This window comes from Pungitius pungitius, chromosome 13, assembly GCF_949316345.1.
Source record: "Pungitius pungitius chromosome 13, fPunPun2.1, whole genome shotgun sequence".
In the NCBI taxonomy this organism is placed as follows: Eukaryota; Metazoa; Chordata; class Actinopteri; order Perciformes; family Gasterosteidae; genus Pungitius; species Pungitius pungitius.
In genome coordinates this window covers 4,169,833-4,188,073 of record NC_084912.1, presented here as the reverse complement: position 1 = coordinate 4,188,073, position 18,241 = coordinate 4,169,833, and the positions used below count along the sequence as shown (strand labels likewise).

The following is an 18,241-nucleotide window of genomic DNA, read 5'->3' as shown; positions in this document are numbered from 1 at the left end:
AGTGTGTGTGTGTGTGTGTGTGTGTGTGTGTTGTGTGTGTCAGGCCAAGACATTTTTTTTTTTTTCTAATGGGGAAAAGGAATATTTGGACATTTTATCAATAGGAATTATTAAATCCTGCTTGCTTGAGCTAATCTTGGCGGACCGGAGCGAGGGGAAAGAAGAGGGAAGGCGGGTGAGGGAGATAGACGCGCAGAGGGAGAGTGAGGGAGCAGTGATGTCTGCCCCACGAGGTGAAGAGAGACCGCCTGTAAGCCGCTTATTATATCGACTACCACCTTTTCTCCCTCCCCCCCCCCCATTCCTCCCCCTCTCCATCCCCTGCACAGTTTTCTCTCGTTACCTCGCTCATTTGCTATCTCTCCCTCCCTCCCTGTCACTCGCTTTCTACGACTCGTCCTGTATCCCCTCGTTCTCTTTTTCTCAACGACTCTCTCACAGAAACGCACACTCGCACACACGCACACACACACGCACGCACACACACACACACACACACAGACGGTGCCAAGCCCAACCTTCTTGTTCAAAGCCAGAGGCGAAAAAGCTGAAGTTTTATTCAAATGAATGTTTACTTCTTCTACTGCCAACATGGGTGTGCTTGTCCGTCTGTCTGTGTGTGTGTGTGTGCGCGTGTGTGTGTGTGTGTGTGTGTGTGTGTGTGTGTGTGTGTGTACGATTGTGTATATTCAGAGAAAAAGAGAAAATAGCACCAACTATGCAAGTGCACGTGTGTGTCAGTGTGTGTTACATGCACGGCAGAAGGAGAAGGGCTGACAGTAGGTGATAAGCCAGACAGGCCTGCACGCTGTGATTATCACCCAGCGGACCCCCTGTCACACACACACACACACACACACACACGCGGTGCCCAATGAGAGAGTGTGTTGCAAGGATTTAGGATAGACAGACGGACAGACAGACAAACGGAGACGGCGGCGCCTTGGATCACAGGCGAGCTGGAACCACAGGCTGGAAAACACAATGCATTCAATTAGGTCCCGGTGAACCCGTTGTTTTCCCATCGATGCGAAGGCGTCTCGATGTCGAGGCCGCGTCACTTTCAGTGACACAAATGAGGATCGGTGGACTCTCTAACTCTCCCGTGGTCTCTCCCTCTGATTCAGGTGTGTGGCCGTCTGAGGAGGTGATGGCTCATTACTGTCTGCAGAAACACCACATGTTCAAGTGAGTCATCGCTCCCAACCGTAACCCCGGGCGTGACGGGAAATCGCTCTGTGATACAAGCGTATCACCAAATTCCTCCTCCCGCACAAACTTTTTTTTTTGGGATCCGGGCGCCGAACCGCGGGCGTCTCCGCGCGCCTTTTCCACGCCGCGACTCGCGTGGTCCCGTGCTGCTCTTCAGCCCCGAGCAGCCAGGCACTTTTTTTTGATTTTCCACTCAAGGTCCAACGTCCCCCCCCCCCCCCCCTTTGATTTCCTGTTTTAACATTCAAGAGGCGGGAGGCGAGGAAGAGAGGGGGTATTGATCAGAGCGCCGCTAGTGAAGGTCAGCGAGAGAGGCAGAGCGGGATGAAAGAGGACAGGGGTAGAGATGGAGGGGAAGGGGAGATGAAAGGAGGAAAAAGGACGGAGCAAGGGGTTGTTTGAGCATGCAAGCTGCAGGACTCTCTGTGTGTGTGTGTGTGTGTGTGTGTGTGTGTGTGTGTGTTTCTCAGTTTCCTGCTGATTGAGCTTGTGCTTCTCAATGTTCAGTATTCATCTTTCAGGTTGATGGTTGAATTGATATTTCTTGCCCCGCTGTGTTTGCGGTGTGTGTGTGTGTGTGTGTGTGTGTAGGTGCATGTATGTGTTTGTATGATGTGTGTGTGTGTGTGTGTGTGTGTGTGTGTTAGTGCTAAACTGCTAGGTTGGGCTCTGCAAGGTGAATCTCACTCACTCACTTTCCCTCTCTGTTTCCAGGGGTGCAGTGTGTGAGTTAGGAGGAGGTATGACTTGTCTCGCTGGGCTCATGGTAAGTCACACACACACAAACACACACAAACACAGACACGCACACACACAGATATCTGCGGGAGAAGTGGCTCGGCTTCCATAATGAAATTGACCCTCGCCAATCGATAGACAAACAGCATGGGCAAACAGCTTCCCTCCCTTTCTGTACCTTCACAGCCGTACACACGGAACCTCTCGCCTTAAATGAGCAGTCGGTCACGTGTCGCTTGTTGCTTGTTGAATAACGGCATCGTGGTTTGAGGTCCAAGTTTGAACACGTTGATAACGCTTCACCACATCTATGAAGAGTTTATCAGGTCAACCTCAGCACAGTTGGTTGTGTTAAGTACAAACTACTGTCAATCTGCCCTCTAACAACCTTGTTTTGTCAATAGGGTTTATGTTGGTCAAACACATTCTGTCATTGTTAAAACAGCAAAAGTATTTGTAGCATTTGCTGTTGTGTTTTGTGTTGAATTGAGCAACACAGACTAAACGAAGCTCATTCACCAACCACAAGGCCTCTGCCTGGTTCAACTGCTCCCAGCAGCATGTCTTGAGATTAAATCCTTTTCCAAAAAGGTAGTGTCTTCATAAAGAATCTCCCTCACACATTTCACTGTGTGAAAACCACAATCACTCAAAGCACCTCGTCAACACAACACCTTCTTTCTTACAAGTTTTCTTTGGTGCATTAGTGGAAAATAAGAATTTTTCAATTGTAAAGCACTGCGAGAGCATCGTTTTATATTTGAAGTATTTTAGATTAACAAGACACTAACAAGTTAAGATGCAACGCTAGTTATTCTGATCAACAGAATCATTTTTTTAGCTGGTATAATCACTATAATATGCTCTCTCTCGTTATTTTTGTGACAATCATCAGACCACCTGAGTAGTTTCTCCTAGCTGAATTGACACAACACACACACACACACACACACACTCAGATTTACCTCAGTCCCTGAGCCATAGGGTTTATTAGCCGCGGTCTTAAGAGCCCTCCACATAGCATGCGTCAGTGTCGCATCGATCTGCTGGATGCCATTCTGTGTTGTGTTGTGCTGTGTTGTGTGTGTGTGTAAAAGCCCGGGTTTATCTCTTGCCAGTCAATACACCATGTTTTGACATTGGTGGCTTGAGATGGAACCCTTCCTTCACACCTCTCCTTCGCCTCGCCCCTCCGTCAGCCGCCACTGACACCGCGTCCAGCTTCCCTTCTCTGACGGTGATGCGAGGCAACGGTCCGTTAGTCATTCCCCGTGCCCGTTAAATACCCCCCCCACCCCCCCACCCCCCTCCTTCCCACCCTGCCCCACGCCGCTCATTCACGCGCTCGGGTGGCAACCCCTCTGCGACCCCACGGCCCGGGTCTAAACGATAACTTTGTGAATGCTACGGGTCATTCATGGTTGTTATACCAGTAACAACAATGTGGTGGAAGTTACAATGTAGACTTTGTCTCGATTGAGATGTTTGTGCGCATGTGCGTGTGTGTGTGTGTAGTGGCGTTGCAGGCTGGAGGCCCGGGTTCAGCCCCGAGGTCCCTTCCTGCATGCGAGCAGATGGTGGGACGCACCGCGTTCAGTGAACCCCCCCCCCCCCACACACACACACCCCCTGCAGGGCCTTAACATGTGTGTGTGTGTGTGTGTGTGGGAGTTCATGTGTGATTTGGAAATGTTCATACACTCGATATCTACATCATGTATTTTCCATATGCCAGACGAGTCAAGATTACATTGAATCAGTCATACAGGATTTGTGCGTACCTACACAATAGCTACTTGCACCCATGGGCACATTCAAACACACTCACACACACACACACACACACACACTCCTTAACAGAAATTGACAGCCTGACACACACTTTCGGATACAAGAAAGGCATCTGCAAAGAAAAGAGAATGTGAAATGATGAGGTTATAGTAAAGCACACACCTCTCTATCTATATCTCCCTCGCACAGCGGCGCACAAAGCTTCCCGCCCCGTCCCTCTCCCTCTTCCCTCCTCCGTCTCTCGCCGTCTGCGCCGCAAAGTTATATGAAGGGCATCAGGCAGGCCCGGCGAGCCGAGTGCAGAGTGACAGCGGCGAACGGAGTGATGGCTCGGCCCGATAAACACCCAGCGTCAAATGAAAAGGCTCGGCGCTTGCCATCATCCCCTGTCACAATGCAATTACTGAACAGAGTGATAGCAAGATAGCGGCCCCCACCGCTAGCCACCGTGATAAAAGTATTGACTGATTTGATTGAATGATTAAAATAATGCAGACATAAAAATGGGGTGAAGATAGAGAGGGAAATGGCAGAGAGGAGAGGCAGCAATAAAGAGAGAGAGAGAGAGAGAGAGAGAGAGAGAGAGAGAGAGTTGCGGGCTGGGCTGTCAAGAGTGAACCTTTTGTAGATATGGTTATGTCATTATTGTGTGTGTGTGTGTGTGTTCAGCTGTTTGCTTCATCTAAGGGTGCTTTGGGTTTTGTTCTTTTGTTCGGTGTTGTGTCATTTCTCCTCCTGTCTCTCAGGTTGCCATTTGTGCTGACGTGAGGGAAGTTCTGCTATCTGATGGGAACGAGAAGTCCATTCAGAGTATCCTTTCATGCTGCTCTCTCTCTCTCTCTCTCTCTCTTTGTCTTTACCTCTTCCAGGTAAAGACCAGCTCTCACCTATTTGTACGCATTCTTTATTTCACGTAGAGAATGTCGTTGTTTGTCTGCATTCGGGTGTGTACGAATCACATAGTTATTTACATACAGAGGCGTGCTGTTTTAACACGTGTTGAATGGTAAATTTAAAGCAAATACATTACAAAGTGAAACATATATTTTGTGTGGGACTAATGGACAGCATTTTACTAAACAGGACTTAGCAAAAAATAACAGGCATGTGGTTCGTTACGTTTTAAAATGTGCAGTGAAAGATTTCACATGTGAAAACATTGATTTCTCCATAAACTAAAACTCAGGACAGTCTCCTATGAATCCATAAGGATTTGAACCTCGATGAAGTAGAATCATTGACTCCCGGTTTGAAGCCAGGTGCACCTAACGATCACTAATCATTTACCTGCCAGCTCATAAGTTGTCATTGCGATGCTTAATCACGGGTCATAAATCCTTTTTCTTTTTTTTTTGTGCCGTGCCATAAACAACGAGCACACCTTGTCCAGGGTGAAGGAAGAAGGAGCCGTCTCGTATCTCCAGGCAAGGAGCAGCGAGGGGGCGGAGCCTCCGCGGCGCTCAACATGGCGTCTGCCAGTCCCGGCCGCTCACCAGGCCTCGTTAAGAGCGCAGTAATTGCCGCCTTGTCAGATTTTGTTTGAGACGTCGTCTAATGCCCGGGCTGGGTCTTTTTAAAACGATAAAGGTTTGTTTTAAAGTGGTTTGTGTGCTTTAAGATTCCGGCCTGTAATTAAGTTTTTAGGGACACATTTTTAGGTGAGATTTTTTTGCCACCATTTGTCTTTTGAAGGGTTTATTGATCAACTTTGCTTTTAGTTTTTCTTCTTTCAACATTTTCTCGCATCCGCCCCAAATCTTGCTTCATTCACTCAATACCTCAACGGACGTGAAAAAAAAAAAAAAAACGGAAATGAAAGTCGCTACAGATGTTTCTAAGAAGCAGGAAATATAAATACACATTTCTTCCCCATTGACCGACACAGCACTTCCCTGTTTAGCTTTGCTTACAATATCTCTCTCTGTCATCTGGCTACAATGCTCCTGTACTGATCACAATAACACTCAGACAATAACATTACGCAGCCTGTCAAACACACACACACACACACACACGCACACACAATACGCCATTGACCGACTGCTTTGTTTCACAGGACAAATACGTTGAGGGAATTGTAAGTGAAATCACAGCGAGTGTGGATCGAACACACACACACACACACAGAAAGAGGGACAGCGAGGCTTCAGACAGACGCCAAAACGTCCCATCCGTGGGGCGCTTGGCGGCACGTCCTAATGGCCGCTGTTTGTCTCACATGGCCTGATTGTGTTACAATGGAAAGAGATAGTGGGTTGTGATAGGGCTCAGCGTTATACAGTGAAATAGATAAGAAGATAAACGGGGGGGCTGGGGGGGGGGGGAGTTGTGAATAGACGACATTTTTGATAAATGCAGTGAATAGATTTTCCACTTCCTCCGAAGTTGCTGACCTCATTTCCATCACAAACACGCCGACGCACACCGCGGAGAGGAGACTCTCTGCTGACCTTGAATACTCTTGTTGAAAATCAATTGAAATGTTCCATTAAGAATGATTGATGCGCGTCCACTTCAAGTGATAGGAGGAAATATTCCTTCCACTTTAATGCTCAATAGTACTCAAATCACTCTCTTTCACTCTTTATTTCTTGGTGTCTGTGTTTGTGAGTGTGTGTCTGTGTGTGTGTGTGTGTGTGTGGTGCGCTGACCTCTCCCCTAGTGGTGTGCTGGTGATGAGATTACTGTAAGCTGCTCTGCTCTTCACCCTCTCGTCTCTATGCATAACACACACATGCACAGGTGTCCAGCATGTGTGTGTGTGTTGTTTTCTCAGGCTTGTGTATATGCGCCTGTGTATCAATGTGTGCTAACCTTCATATTACACGTGTGTGTGTGTGTGTGGGAGGCCTCTTTGGTTTTGGATCCCGCTCTTCGGGGCTATCAATCCATCAATCAACTTATCACGCATTCCCGCTCCCTCGCTCTCTGTCTTCGTCGATTGGATTTGTCTCAGCTCTTTGCGGGGCTTTAAAGACAAGGACATCCTAATTGAATTGCTTTGCAACTCCACAAGCCAGTGTATTACGAGACAACCGGACATCAATCGCCCCTGCCTTTGTGCGCGAAGAGGGGACAGTGTGAGTTTGTGTATCTGTGGTTAAAAGCTTTCCCATTGATCCGGCGGGGCGGCTGCTGTGATCTGCTTCCGCCGGCTGGCTCTCTAACCCAGAAGATCATCTCTGCTCACCCATGCTGTCTGTATGTGGCCGGCAACCACGTGTGTTTTTAACCTTAACAGGGGTTCACAGCTGATGTTTGTCTCCAAATACAAGATAATCGCTGAATAAATGTGAAAAGACTGTGAAATGTATAATACTGTGGAGTTGTGGAGTTAAACTAATTTCAAATTCGAACCCTTGATTGTTTTATTTTATTGGCGAGATCCCTGAGCATTGTGATACGGTTGAGGATGTAAAGTGTGTGTCTCTGATGGACCCTTGACCGCGCTGCGTCAGATGTTCGACGGCTGGCCGAAAGAAACAGGCGGGCTGGAAAGTTTGGGTCGACACAGGTATCTGCCAGGTGAGAGCTCCTCTTATTTTTTGCCCTTAATCTTTCTTTAAATGTTCGAGTTTTCAAAATAAGATACCTTAACTCAATCATCAACCTAAGATGCCGGGTCCAGTACGGTGACAAATAACTTGTATTACAATGTATCGCACAAAGCTCTCGTATGAAGTCAATTTGAATCCTTTATTTATTTTTCATGTCTTTAATTTTCATTTGAACAACAAACGGGGGAGCTTTCTCTGTAAGATCCATTCTTCGTGCAGAATGTGTCTCTTGTGTGTGTGTGTGTGTGTGTGTGATTGGGATTGAGGAACCAACGAGAGGACTTTTAACTTCCTGCACCCACACACACGCACACCTGACACGCGAGGACAGCCTCCATGTGTCTAACTGTTGTTGTGGTCTCATTAAAGGTAGTTTAATATTGACGGACTGTTTGGCCCCCCCCTTCTCTCTCTCTTTCTCTTTCTTCACCCCCCCCCCCCTCCTCTCTTCCCCTGCGCATATTTACATGAGTGGACAATGGAGTGAAAAAGTAAAGGTATAATTAGGCTACATTACTTTGATTGTTTTCTTTTCAGATTATGCCTGCTGTCACTGCCGCACCGCAAGAGGGGGCGAAGGCCAAAATGCGATTGGACAATGGAGGGTGGGGGGGGGGGGGGGGGGTATTCGCTCAATGTGTGTGTGTGTGTGTGTGTGTGCGCGCGCGCATAGGGACCTCCTGCCGTGAATTGAGATTGTGTTTCTAGCCTAATGTTTTGTTTACTGGGTGTTAATAATGCCTAATTAATAATCCCCCCACTCTGACAGTCTGGGAGAGAGAGAGAGAGGAGGAAAATGGTGTGGAAAAAAGAGAGGAGGACACTAACTGGAAAAATCTAATTACATCCCAAGAAAACCACTTTAGCCACTTGTAATCTACTGCAAGAAGTTCAGCTCTGAACACCGAAATACCAAGTGGCCGTTGGTCAGTGAGCAGAAACTGAGAAGGACACCAACGAAACACAAACAGCCGTCTGACCAGTAACAAGCAATTTGACTCACCAGTGAATAATATGCGACATGTTATTGGCTGACAGACATTCCTTAAATGCACATAATATAAAGTCATTCTATTTCATCACAGTGTAGTATACACGGTTGTGGTTTCTATTTTAAATCTGACACCAGAAAAAGGAGGAGAGCAACGTTTATTCATGCAAACGCGTTTCTCTCCCCGTGTGTTTTCACATGGTATAAATGTCAAGTGTCATGTCCGAAGCTCCTTCTCTTTACCTCGCAGATGACATCTCCCCCCCCCCCCCCCACACCCATCCTTTCTCCAAGTCTCCAGTGAGGCAGAAGAACAGCGGGTGTGAGGGGACCCAAAGGGTTGAAGAGAGGGGGGGGCCGACGGACGCGGCCCCGAACACAATCTGCCGCTCGCTCGCTGTGCAGCATCAGCGACGCTAAACTGTGGTCTGTGCTTCCTGTGTGTGCTCGCAGGGTGCTGAGGTGGGACTCTGATTCAGACATTTCGCCACTGGAGGGTCACTTTGACATTGTCATGTGTGCAGACTGGTAGGTTCACACACACACACACACACACACACACACACACAGATTTATCTCAGTGTGGGAGTTCATGGCATTCATTTTCACTTTCGAGTGACAGTTCTTGCAAGGTCCCCCACTAGCGCCCGGACCATTCCCTGCCCCCCCCCTCGGATGCCCGTCTGCCTCCATTTTACACCAAATTGCCTCGTTTTTCATGCTTGGTGTCCCAGCAAATGGATGACTTAGGCAAATTGCAAATAATTGCGCCTTGACAAGGAAGGAGACACAGTGCGATGAAGAAAGAGTTGAGGGCGGATGGAGGGAGGAGTGGAAATGGAGATGGAAATGAAGAGATAGAGCAACATAAACATAACAATTAGCCGACCGTTCATTGAAATGTAGATCCTCGTGGCCAATTGAGAATAAGATCTTTTTATCGCTCGGTTGGACTCCGCGAGGTAAACTGCATCAGGATTTAAATCAGGAAGAATAGAGCGAAGGATGTGAAATAAATTGAGAGTTCGCATTGCTCTGGGATTCCCTACTTTTCTTTTGTAGCAAATTCAACCAACGCGGCCGGATTGTGATGCTTTGACTTGTAGGCGCACACGCAAAGATACACACGCATGCACACAGGTCTGCAATGTTAAAAAAAAAAAGGAGTAGTTGGTAGACTAGGCCCTGACATCAGAGGCCTAGTGACACTTGGATTATAGAAAAGGGACAACGTGTCCTGGCGGCACAGGAGCAGTGCTGACATTTCCTGATGTTGTGGGACCCTGAAAGCAACACTTTGAGAAACCTCAACCGACCTCCTGGTGGAGCTCAGTGAGGCGGTTCAAAAACCATCTGCACCACTTAGAGATGAGATGCACCCCGAGGAGCTTCTAGCATGAACATCCGTCTGCCACCACGCCCGCACACTGACACACACACACACGCACACAATCACACACAATGAGAAGATGGTCATGCTGTTGGTTGAAGAGAAAGTACTTGACAATTTTTCAGCTTCACAAACACAGAACAAATGTAGCCTGTGCACAGTATAGTGTTTCTATCTGCACAAGTGTGCGCATGTGTGCTAAGTGCAGCATTAGCAAACGCCGTTATCATTATTGTAATGTCACGGTCATTACAGGTAATAGTCAGGTACAGCACCCAGAGAGAGAAAGAGAACCGGCAGCTAATAGAGGATATTTTACAGCGCACTAGTGTGTGCGCGCACGTGCGTGCGAGCGTCACAAGCAGCCACTGTGAGGACCGAGCAAATTGCATTTGAATCTTTCGATATTGCAGGTTCTTCTCAGCAGACGCGCGTTTTAGCCGCGGCTGCTGTGCCGTGGGTGTTCTGCGAGAGGCTTTTTGTGTGCGTGTGTTTGTGTATGTGTGTGTGTGTGTGTGAGAGAGAGAGTGAGTGACAGTGTGATAATTGCCGTGGTGATGGTTGAAGAGTCACGGCTGACCGATTACTGGGCGCACGGTGGCGATGATCACCTGGGAAAAGGTCAACCACGCGGCTTCCACTCTCGATTAATTATAGCTCCCTCCGGTAGCAGCGGAAGAGGAGCAGGGTGGGGGTGGGTGGGGGGGGCAAAGGAAAGGAGAAGGGTTTGATGGAGCATTGTGTGCCGGCGGTCCATTACGCGCAAACTTCTGTGAGTATATACGGCCTATCCTTGAAGGGTGTTATGCAGGAGAAGAGCTGTTGGATCGTGAGTGGTACAGAAAGTCACCCACTTTCTGTAAATATTTAATTTTACTGTTGCAATAGACTCCTTGTTCTTCCGGTGCCCTGCACTAGCCCCCGCAGATAGAGTTAAGACACATTAACCCCCCAAAGGAGTCATGGAGAATGCAGCAGAGCCGTGGAGGATGCTACAACTAAAGATGAGGACGGAAACAAGTGGACGATTAAGAGAATGAGGCTAAAAGAGAAATCAAAGAAGTGCAAAAACAGGGAGGGTCGATGTTTTTTTGAGCCAATCCTGATCCAGTATTTCAACTGAAATCTGTGTTGTGGGAACTTGAAACCTCTTGAGCATAAACTCTGAGCATGAACCATTGTGTTCAGCTGTGACCTTTGACACCAATACGCCCCTCGGCTGTGATGTTAAATGGGGGTAAAGGGGTTGATTTTAATTTTTAAACTAGTACATTGAGAATCCATTGCATTCATGATCCAACTGATGCATAGAGAGACAGACAAACGGCAGCGTGTGTGTGTGTGTGTGTGTGTGTGCATGCGAAGCGAGGGATTCCTGCAGTGGGCATGTGTGTGGCAGAGGATCCTTGGCTGTGTTGTTGGCATGTCTGCTTCCTCCAAAAGCTGCCCATGTGTGGGCTCTGAGATAAAGCCTGAGTTTGTGTGTGTGTGTGTGTGTGTGTGTTAGTTTGTGCATGTGTGCATTTGATCTATTTTATGCACTGTATCTTGTGTGTCATTTGCATAAATCCACATGAGCCGTTTTGTTGGACACCTTATTTGTGTCTCTCTTCAGAGCTGTCAGTTAGCCGGATGGAATGTTACAGCAACACATCACCACGATGACTTTGCAGCTCTGGAATGTGTAACGGCAGCATTTTTTCGGCGACAATGAGACGATCAATAAAGCAGTCGCTTGCAGGACATGATCAAGAAACGTATTTTTATTTATCATTTATGTTTAATTTATCGTGCCTTTAGGGCTTCTGCTATTCTTCTCTTTCATCTGCATTATTGATCAGAACGCGTCGATCCCGGGAAGATCTTAAGTCAAGGTTAAGGCATCGTTAGATCTTGTAAGTTGACGTCACATTGCTAATACAAAGTTAGTCAATATAGTCAAAGGAATGATTGCATGAAGTAGTTTAAATTAATATGATTTAGTGTACAGCTTGATGAATTCCATTTTGTGCTTTTTTTCTGCAATGTGAGTCGCACGTGTCAAAGAATTCACAGAAAGCTTGAGTCACGAAAGGGCTTTAACTTCCTGACTAATAGCGGCAAGGTTGTCGTTTCACATTTGTTGACATTTAAAAGGAAGTTGGTTATAAAGATTCAGAGCTGATGCTCATCACAGCAAGGACAGCGCTGCCTCGCATGTTTCTGTTTGGGTCATTCGGGATTTAAAACAGCCAACCGAGTCCGGAAAGGAACTAACATATGATTAACGTGTGCCTGATGATATTTAAAATGTCTGTTCGTGCAAACGTATGCAGAACAAATTTAACCCTTCATTTCACACGGGAATAATAATGCTTGGAAGATGAAGTCATGTGTTTCCATGGGCTCGCCCCTGCAGCCTCGACAACATCCTGTATGTTCAAATATGTGTGTAAGCAGACAAATATAGCAGCAACGCCATCGCCCTCACACTTTGACCTCCAGTCAATTTTGACTGGAATTCTGCGGTGGGTGGGGGGGGGGGGGTGGAGAGGGCAGCGTGAGACAATAGGTCTCTGACAGTCTGGGAGCCAGAAGCCACCTAAAGGGGACTCCACTCAATGCGAGATTATTACACTGCGACTTCCAACCAAGCCGCGAAATGCTTAATAGGAGACATAATATCACTTTGCATTGTCTACATCTTGTTATTCAGGTTTTAGGTGAAGAGAGGCCAAAAAGTTCCACTCGTGTGTTTTTGGACCGTTTGGCAGCTGTAACAAAAGTCAATAACGGCTACTGCTTACTACACAACCCTAAAATATCCCCAAATGTCACTTAAAAATAGACAGCAATGTAAGATGGGCCGATATGATCACATGATCCATTGCCTTTAGAATCTGTCACATTCCATTCTTTGTGTCTTCTGTCGTCCATAACGTTTGTTCTGTTAGAGTTTGATTCTTTCCCCCGTGATGATAATCTCTAACGTGGATGTTTTTTATGATCACTTTATGTGACATTGTTAAAGTGCTCGTTAATGACAGGTCGCCCTCTTCATGACACCGTGTCCTCGCTCTGCCCTCGCTGTGCGTGTGTGCGTGTGCGTTTTTTAGCTGCTGTGCTCACTTCCTATTTTTCCCCACTACCACCACCACTCGCTTTTCCCCGTGAACTCGGTATCGGTGGCAAAACAGACCAAACACAAACCTCTCACCTTTCAACACAAACAAACCTCTGCACCTCGGTCTAACCTTAGAAGAATAACAACCCTCCCACAGACGTGCCCACATCCTGGTGCTGGGGCGCAGCTCGTGCTGCTGACTCCTTTTTTCTTTTGTGTAGACGGGAGGGTCTGTGACGCACACCTCCCGTCTCCCGTCTCCCGTCCCCCCCCCCCCCCCCCCCCCCCCCTCCCCCGGGGGGGATCAGAGGATTCCGTGTGAGGACGGGTCAGAGGCCGCGATTGGGAATCTACATCCAGATTGTCCCTCTCCGCTGGCCAGTTGGACGGATGTGCGGGATTATGTCAAATCTGCTCTGTATTGTTCCATTTTAGTCAAATTACTGCACTCTCATCTGTGATAATAGGTGCACGACGCGCCGCTCTACTTACTGGCATAATGGATTGGAATTCGTCCTTGTGGAAATCAAGACAGGTGTTACTTTGCTTATTTACTTTGGGCGATTGGGCCTGTGTGTGTGTGTGTGTGTGTGTTTTATACACATCCCAGCTAAAACTCAAATCAACTGGTTTTCGAAGTGAATCTTGTACAAATAAAGAAATAACCCAATTAGGGTACCACATATTAAATCTGTGTTTGAACAAGTTACAATGGGCTGATTATCACACATTAGTGAGCATATAAAAAGGATTTCACCGCATATAACTCACAAAGCTCTTTTGTACACTGAAATTTAGTTTGGGAACAAACTAAATTAATCTTTTGTCATTTTGTTTCTTTAATTTCACATAAAAAAGAAACATGCAAGCACAAATGCTTGATTTCAAATGGACACAGTTACACATGTTAAAGCACACTTGTGTTTAAAGCACAATGGAGCCAGTTAATTATTCATTCATTATTTACTTATTTTTCCTTTTGTTTGTTGTTTTTTTTGTACCTATATCTCCTTATTAACTTCAGAGTGCACACTCCAGGTATTAATTCGACAGATTCAAAGGGCCGTGGCGCTACTTTGAAGTGCCCTGTAACGGTTTGTGTGTCTGCACGCACACCCGTGTGTGTGTGTGTGTGTGTGTACGTTGTGATGCTATCTGCGCCCGTTGAATTTTCTGATGTTCAGCATTTCTGCCGCTGCGAAAACGCGTAGACGAGAAGGCAGAGCATCTTGCTCACGCAGATTGTTTTCTCTCCTCCTTCCTGTTGCACGGAGTTATTTGTGAACAGAGGAAAACATGCTTTTATCTGCAGCCGCTGTCATGAGAATGCCACGCTAACCTGTCTCTCCCTCTCCCTCTCCCAGTTTGTTCCTCGACCAGTACAGAGCCAGCCTGGTCGATGCTATAAGGAGATTACTGCGACCCAACGTAAGTGTGTGTGTGTGTTTGTGTGTGTTTGCCACTGTGTTAACTATTTGTTTATTTATATATATATATGCTTATCCCCTTCTTCTAAATCCTCACACCGCCCCACTCTTCTCAATCATAATTAGGCCTGGCCCAAAAGCCTACACACACTAATAGTCCGAGAGGATTAATATCATGTAGCGCTTTAATGCTTATTATGAGCAACTTGAATGCATCGCTGTGATCTCCGTCTCTTTCTCCGCTGCCTTCCCTTAATCATGAATCTGAGGGAACTTCTCCCTTTAGGCCTCACGATAAGACCCCACGCTGTGACAGCCAAAGCAAATGGGGGGGTGGGGTGGGGGGGGGGGGGGGGAAGAAAGCAAAAGGCTGGAAGAGATCGGGTTGAGGTTTCCATTCATCTGAGGGAGGAGGGGGGTGCGTTTTAAGTACAGAGGCCAGAATATCTGTTTATGAAAAAGAGGTAAAAATGAGTACTGGAAAAAAAGGGAGAAGGAGAGAACACGGTGAGGGAGGAGGGGGGAGAGAGATGGGTCGGAGAGGAGGGAATGTGGACCGGAGCAGTGAGGGGATATGAGGCGGAGAGACAATTCTCTTCTAGAAAATGCTCTTAAAAAGTATTTGATGCTCTTCACAGACAGCGAAACAGAAGCGCGCAGGTTACAAAGTGATCTGCACGGTCGCTTCACCCTAATTGCAAATAATAAACCTCAAATACAAACGTCAACTAGGCCCTTTCCTTGATTCGATGTTTTAGAAGCGGCAGAGATGACCAAGATCACATGACTGATGTTTCACATGGGGACATCTGCAGCAGAGGCCACAGCAGGAATACGCGCCTCGGCTGCAGAAGCTGTCGGACATGACATCTGGCCATTGTTGTACATCTGTGTGTTAAGTCTCCCTCCCTTTTAATCCGGGAGACATCATTCGGGAGGGGGGGGATAAATCAGACTGTCGCCGCCACGACCAGCTCCTCCAAATGTTTAATAATTTGCTAAGCTGATTAAGCCATTAACAAAGCAATTAATTCCCCTATCTAATGGGACTAATTTGTTGTTTCCGACAAAGGTGGTCCATCCGGTGGGCTGGATGCCCGTAATCAGCTGATTAGCGCTGGGAGGAGCTGTTTGTTTCGCTTTTGCTGCCTTCTCGTAGCGCTCGCTGTGTGTTTGTGTTTGTGTGTGTGTGTGTGCGTGTGTGTGTTTGATTGGCCGCGCCTCTTTAGTTTAAAACAACACATAACAACAAAACACAACTGAAAGCTGAGGGTTTTCAAGGGAACCTGAATGTGCACGTACCTGTCCCACGTCTCACTAAACGAACAGGTGTGTTGTGAGGAACGAGCACCCGATGCCACCTTCCCGAGGTACTCACCCTGCTCTCACTTTCCACCCAGGGCATGGCGGTGGTGTTTGCACCGCTGCGGGGGGAAACGCTCAGACTGTTTTGTCAACTGGCCCAGCAGGCCGGACTCTGTGCCTCTCAACACCAGCAGTACGACGCTCAGGTCTGGGATGTTCACCTGAAGGTGAGGTGGTGGTTTCACTCACTGTGTGCTCTGACTATGACGACAGCTTTAAACCGATTCACCCGATTCTCTGCATTATCAGGCCGAGGGTTGGGCTGCGTTGTGAGTGACAGGTAGGTGCTCTCACAGGTGCGCTCTCCTCTTTGCTCGTTCACTGACCGCGAGCCGCCCACTTTGAGGACATTTTCTTACACCCACCCGGGTGACGTCACAAGGCCTCGTGTCTTTTTTCTTTCTTTTTTTTGCCACCTGTGGTCTGATGCTTCAGAGGCACTTTGTGAGACACACCAGAGCCGAAACAGGTCGGCCTTAACTGGGCGCTGTGAGGAAGACGGTGACAAAGAGGAGTGACAGAAAGCACAAAGGAAGTAGGCAGTGTTTAAAGAAGTGGAGTCCAGCTGTTAACTCCATTACGGACACAGCTGCAGGAGAACAGGACAGGAGGAGTGGGCTAAATTGGTGCGCACGCTCACCCACCACTGGTGGGGCAATTGGACAGACCGGCCATTAAAGTGCCTGTTAAAGTGGCTGGAGCTCGGCATTGAAAAAGCTCACTCCTCTCCTTCTTTGTGGTGACTGTTGGCGCTGCGCTGGATTTGAGGCCCGAAGTCACTCGCATCACTGTAACATCCGAGGCACTTTTGGACCTTTCTGAGCTCACCGGCACCGGGAGCGTAGCGACATGGCCTCCTCACAGGGTGTTTAAATATAACTACTTTACGTTTTTGCTGGATTCCAAATGCCGACCATGTTTTTTTTTGTTTTTTTTCCCCAACATAACGACAAGGAATCAGGAAAGATTTATTACCAAAATATGTCAGACATACAAGGAATTTGACTTGACAGTTTGATGACAACATAGTGCAAGGAATAAGATGAAATATAATAATAAAATATAATGCGACGGGTTAGTAATCTAAAGCTATAGGTTAGTTTTAAAATAAGGGAATAAAAGTTTAAAAAGTTACAAAAATGACATTGTTAATATACTACAGAAGATGTCAATTGTTTTCTCTGCTCATAGAAATTAAACAATTGTGGTTTTATTTTGGTTATGTTTCGGCCAATGAAAGCCTTCAGTTTAGATCAGGGAAAGATCGTGTTTTTTTTAATCAATATTGAAAATAAATCAACCATGACTTGAAACACAATGAAATTTAAATTCAGTAATTCAAGACCTGGAAAAAATGAAAAAAAGACAGAAAAAAAGATTTTTGTAAAATCAATAATGGATGAACACCTGTAAGTGATATTTTACTGAAAAGTCGTATGTGGTTTGGGCCTCAGGTTAAGTGGGAACTGCACAGGAAGTTGTAATAACCACAAACGGAAAGAATGAAGGCAAGAGGGACAAGAAGTAGCTTCGCTGCGATAAAAGTGGATGCTGCTGTAGTCGTAAATTTAAAAGAACCACAAATTTGTCTGAAAAAGCTCCATCGGAGGATCGATTGGGCCTCAAAGCCACAGAATGCAGCCGTTGCCACTCAGATGTGTTTTTAGTGTTGAAAGCTGCTTTTGTTCAGCAAATTCACACTAAAATTCATGTGTGATACACAGAAAAAGAGGAAAACCCCACTATGAAACGATTCTGGTCTTTCCTTTCTTCAGCATGCAAAGGGAATGTGAGACCATTAAGCTCGTATGTGAAATACACACTTCCATCTGCCTGACACACACACACACACACACGCAGTGGGGTCAGGTGCAGCGCGAGGATATGAGGACAAGTTGAAGTGCCCCCCTCACATCTGAAGGTGATTAAGTCTCCTCTGCTTATCTTCTGATGAACACTCTGAACAAGCCCTGTGTGGCTTTCTGTGTGTGTACTCGTATGTGCCTGACTGACCATTCTACACACACACACACACACACACACTCTGTGCACCCAGCTAAGAAACCAGCTATATCACAATCCCGCACAGACCAGACATCCCTCAGAAAGCGTACTGGCTAGACAACACACACACACACACGATTATATCACAGTGAAACATACACTACCAACGTGCACACACACACACACACACACACACACAAACTAGCAGCTGCTACTCATTTGCACTACAGATTAGCTTTCTTAAACTATATTTCCTTTCAGTTGGGGATCTTGAACAGAGGGAAAATGCATCTCCGCCACGAGCAGGTGCAGGAGGCCAAAAAAATGGAGTCCACATGTTACTTCTTTAATACTAACAATTGTATCTGTGTTCATAAGCAAACACTATCTTAACATTGCTCTAAATGAACAATATATTAATCAAAATGATTCTCATTCCTATTGTGCTGTACAATAACTGATTTGCTTGAAGTACTGATATTTCTTGACATGAGTTTATCATTTATATTGTGAGTGTATAGAAACTAGTGTAAGGCAAGTGTAAAGCTATCCAAAAATGTTCAATAAATCAATAATTGTAGCTGACGATGCTAACAGCATTAGCCGCGGCGTGTGACCATTAGCATGGGGCGAAAGCAATCCTAGATACCACTAAAAGCTGCA

General features: G+C 46.5%; 1 protein-coding gene across 2 annotated transcripts in view; it reads left to right on the top strand.

Annotated features, from left to right (window-relative positions):
* camkmt (calmodulin-lysine N-methyltransferase) overlaps positions 1–18,241 on the top strand; it is a 73,182-nt gene that overhangs the window by 49,369 nt on the left and 5,572 nt on the right. For both annotated transcript variants that reach the window (XR_005119974.2, XM_037466259.2), the window contains exons 4-10: positions 1,128–1,188; positions 1,927–1,978; positions 4,488–4,551; positions 7,200–7,266; positions 8,743–8,817; positions 14,147–14,210; positions 15,610–15,741. Coding sequence is in view for 1 of the 2 variants with exons in the window: in XM_037466259.2 (XP_037322156.1) it covers positions 1,128–1,188; positions 1,927–1,978; positions 4,488–4,551; positions 7,200–7,266; positions 8,743–8,817; positions 14,147–14,210; positions 15,610–15,741 (515 nt within the window). In the remaining variant the exon portion in view is untranslated. The remainder of the gene's footprint in view (positions 1–1,127; positions 1,189–1,926; positions 1,979–4,487; positions 4,552–7,199; positions 7,267–8,742; positions 8,818–14,146; positions 14,211–15,609; positions 15,742–18,241) is intronic.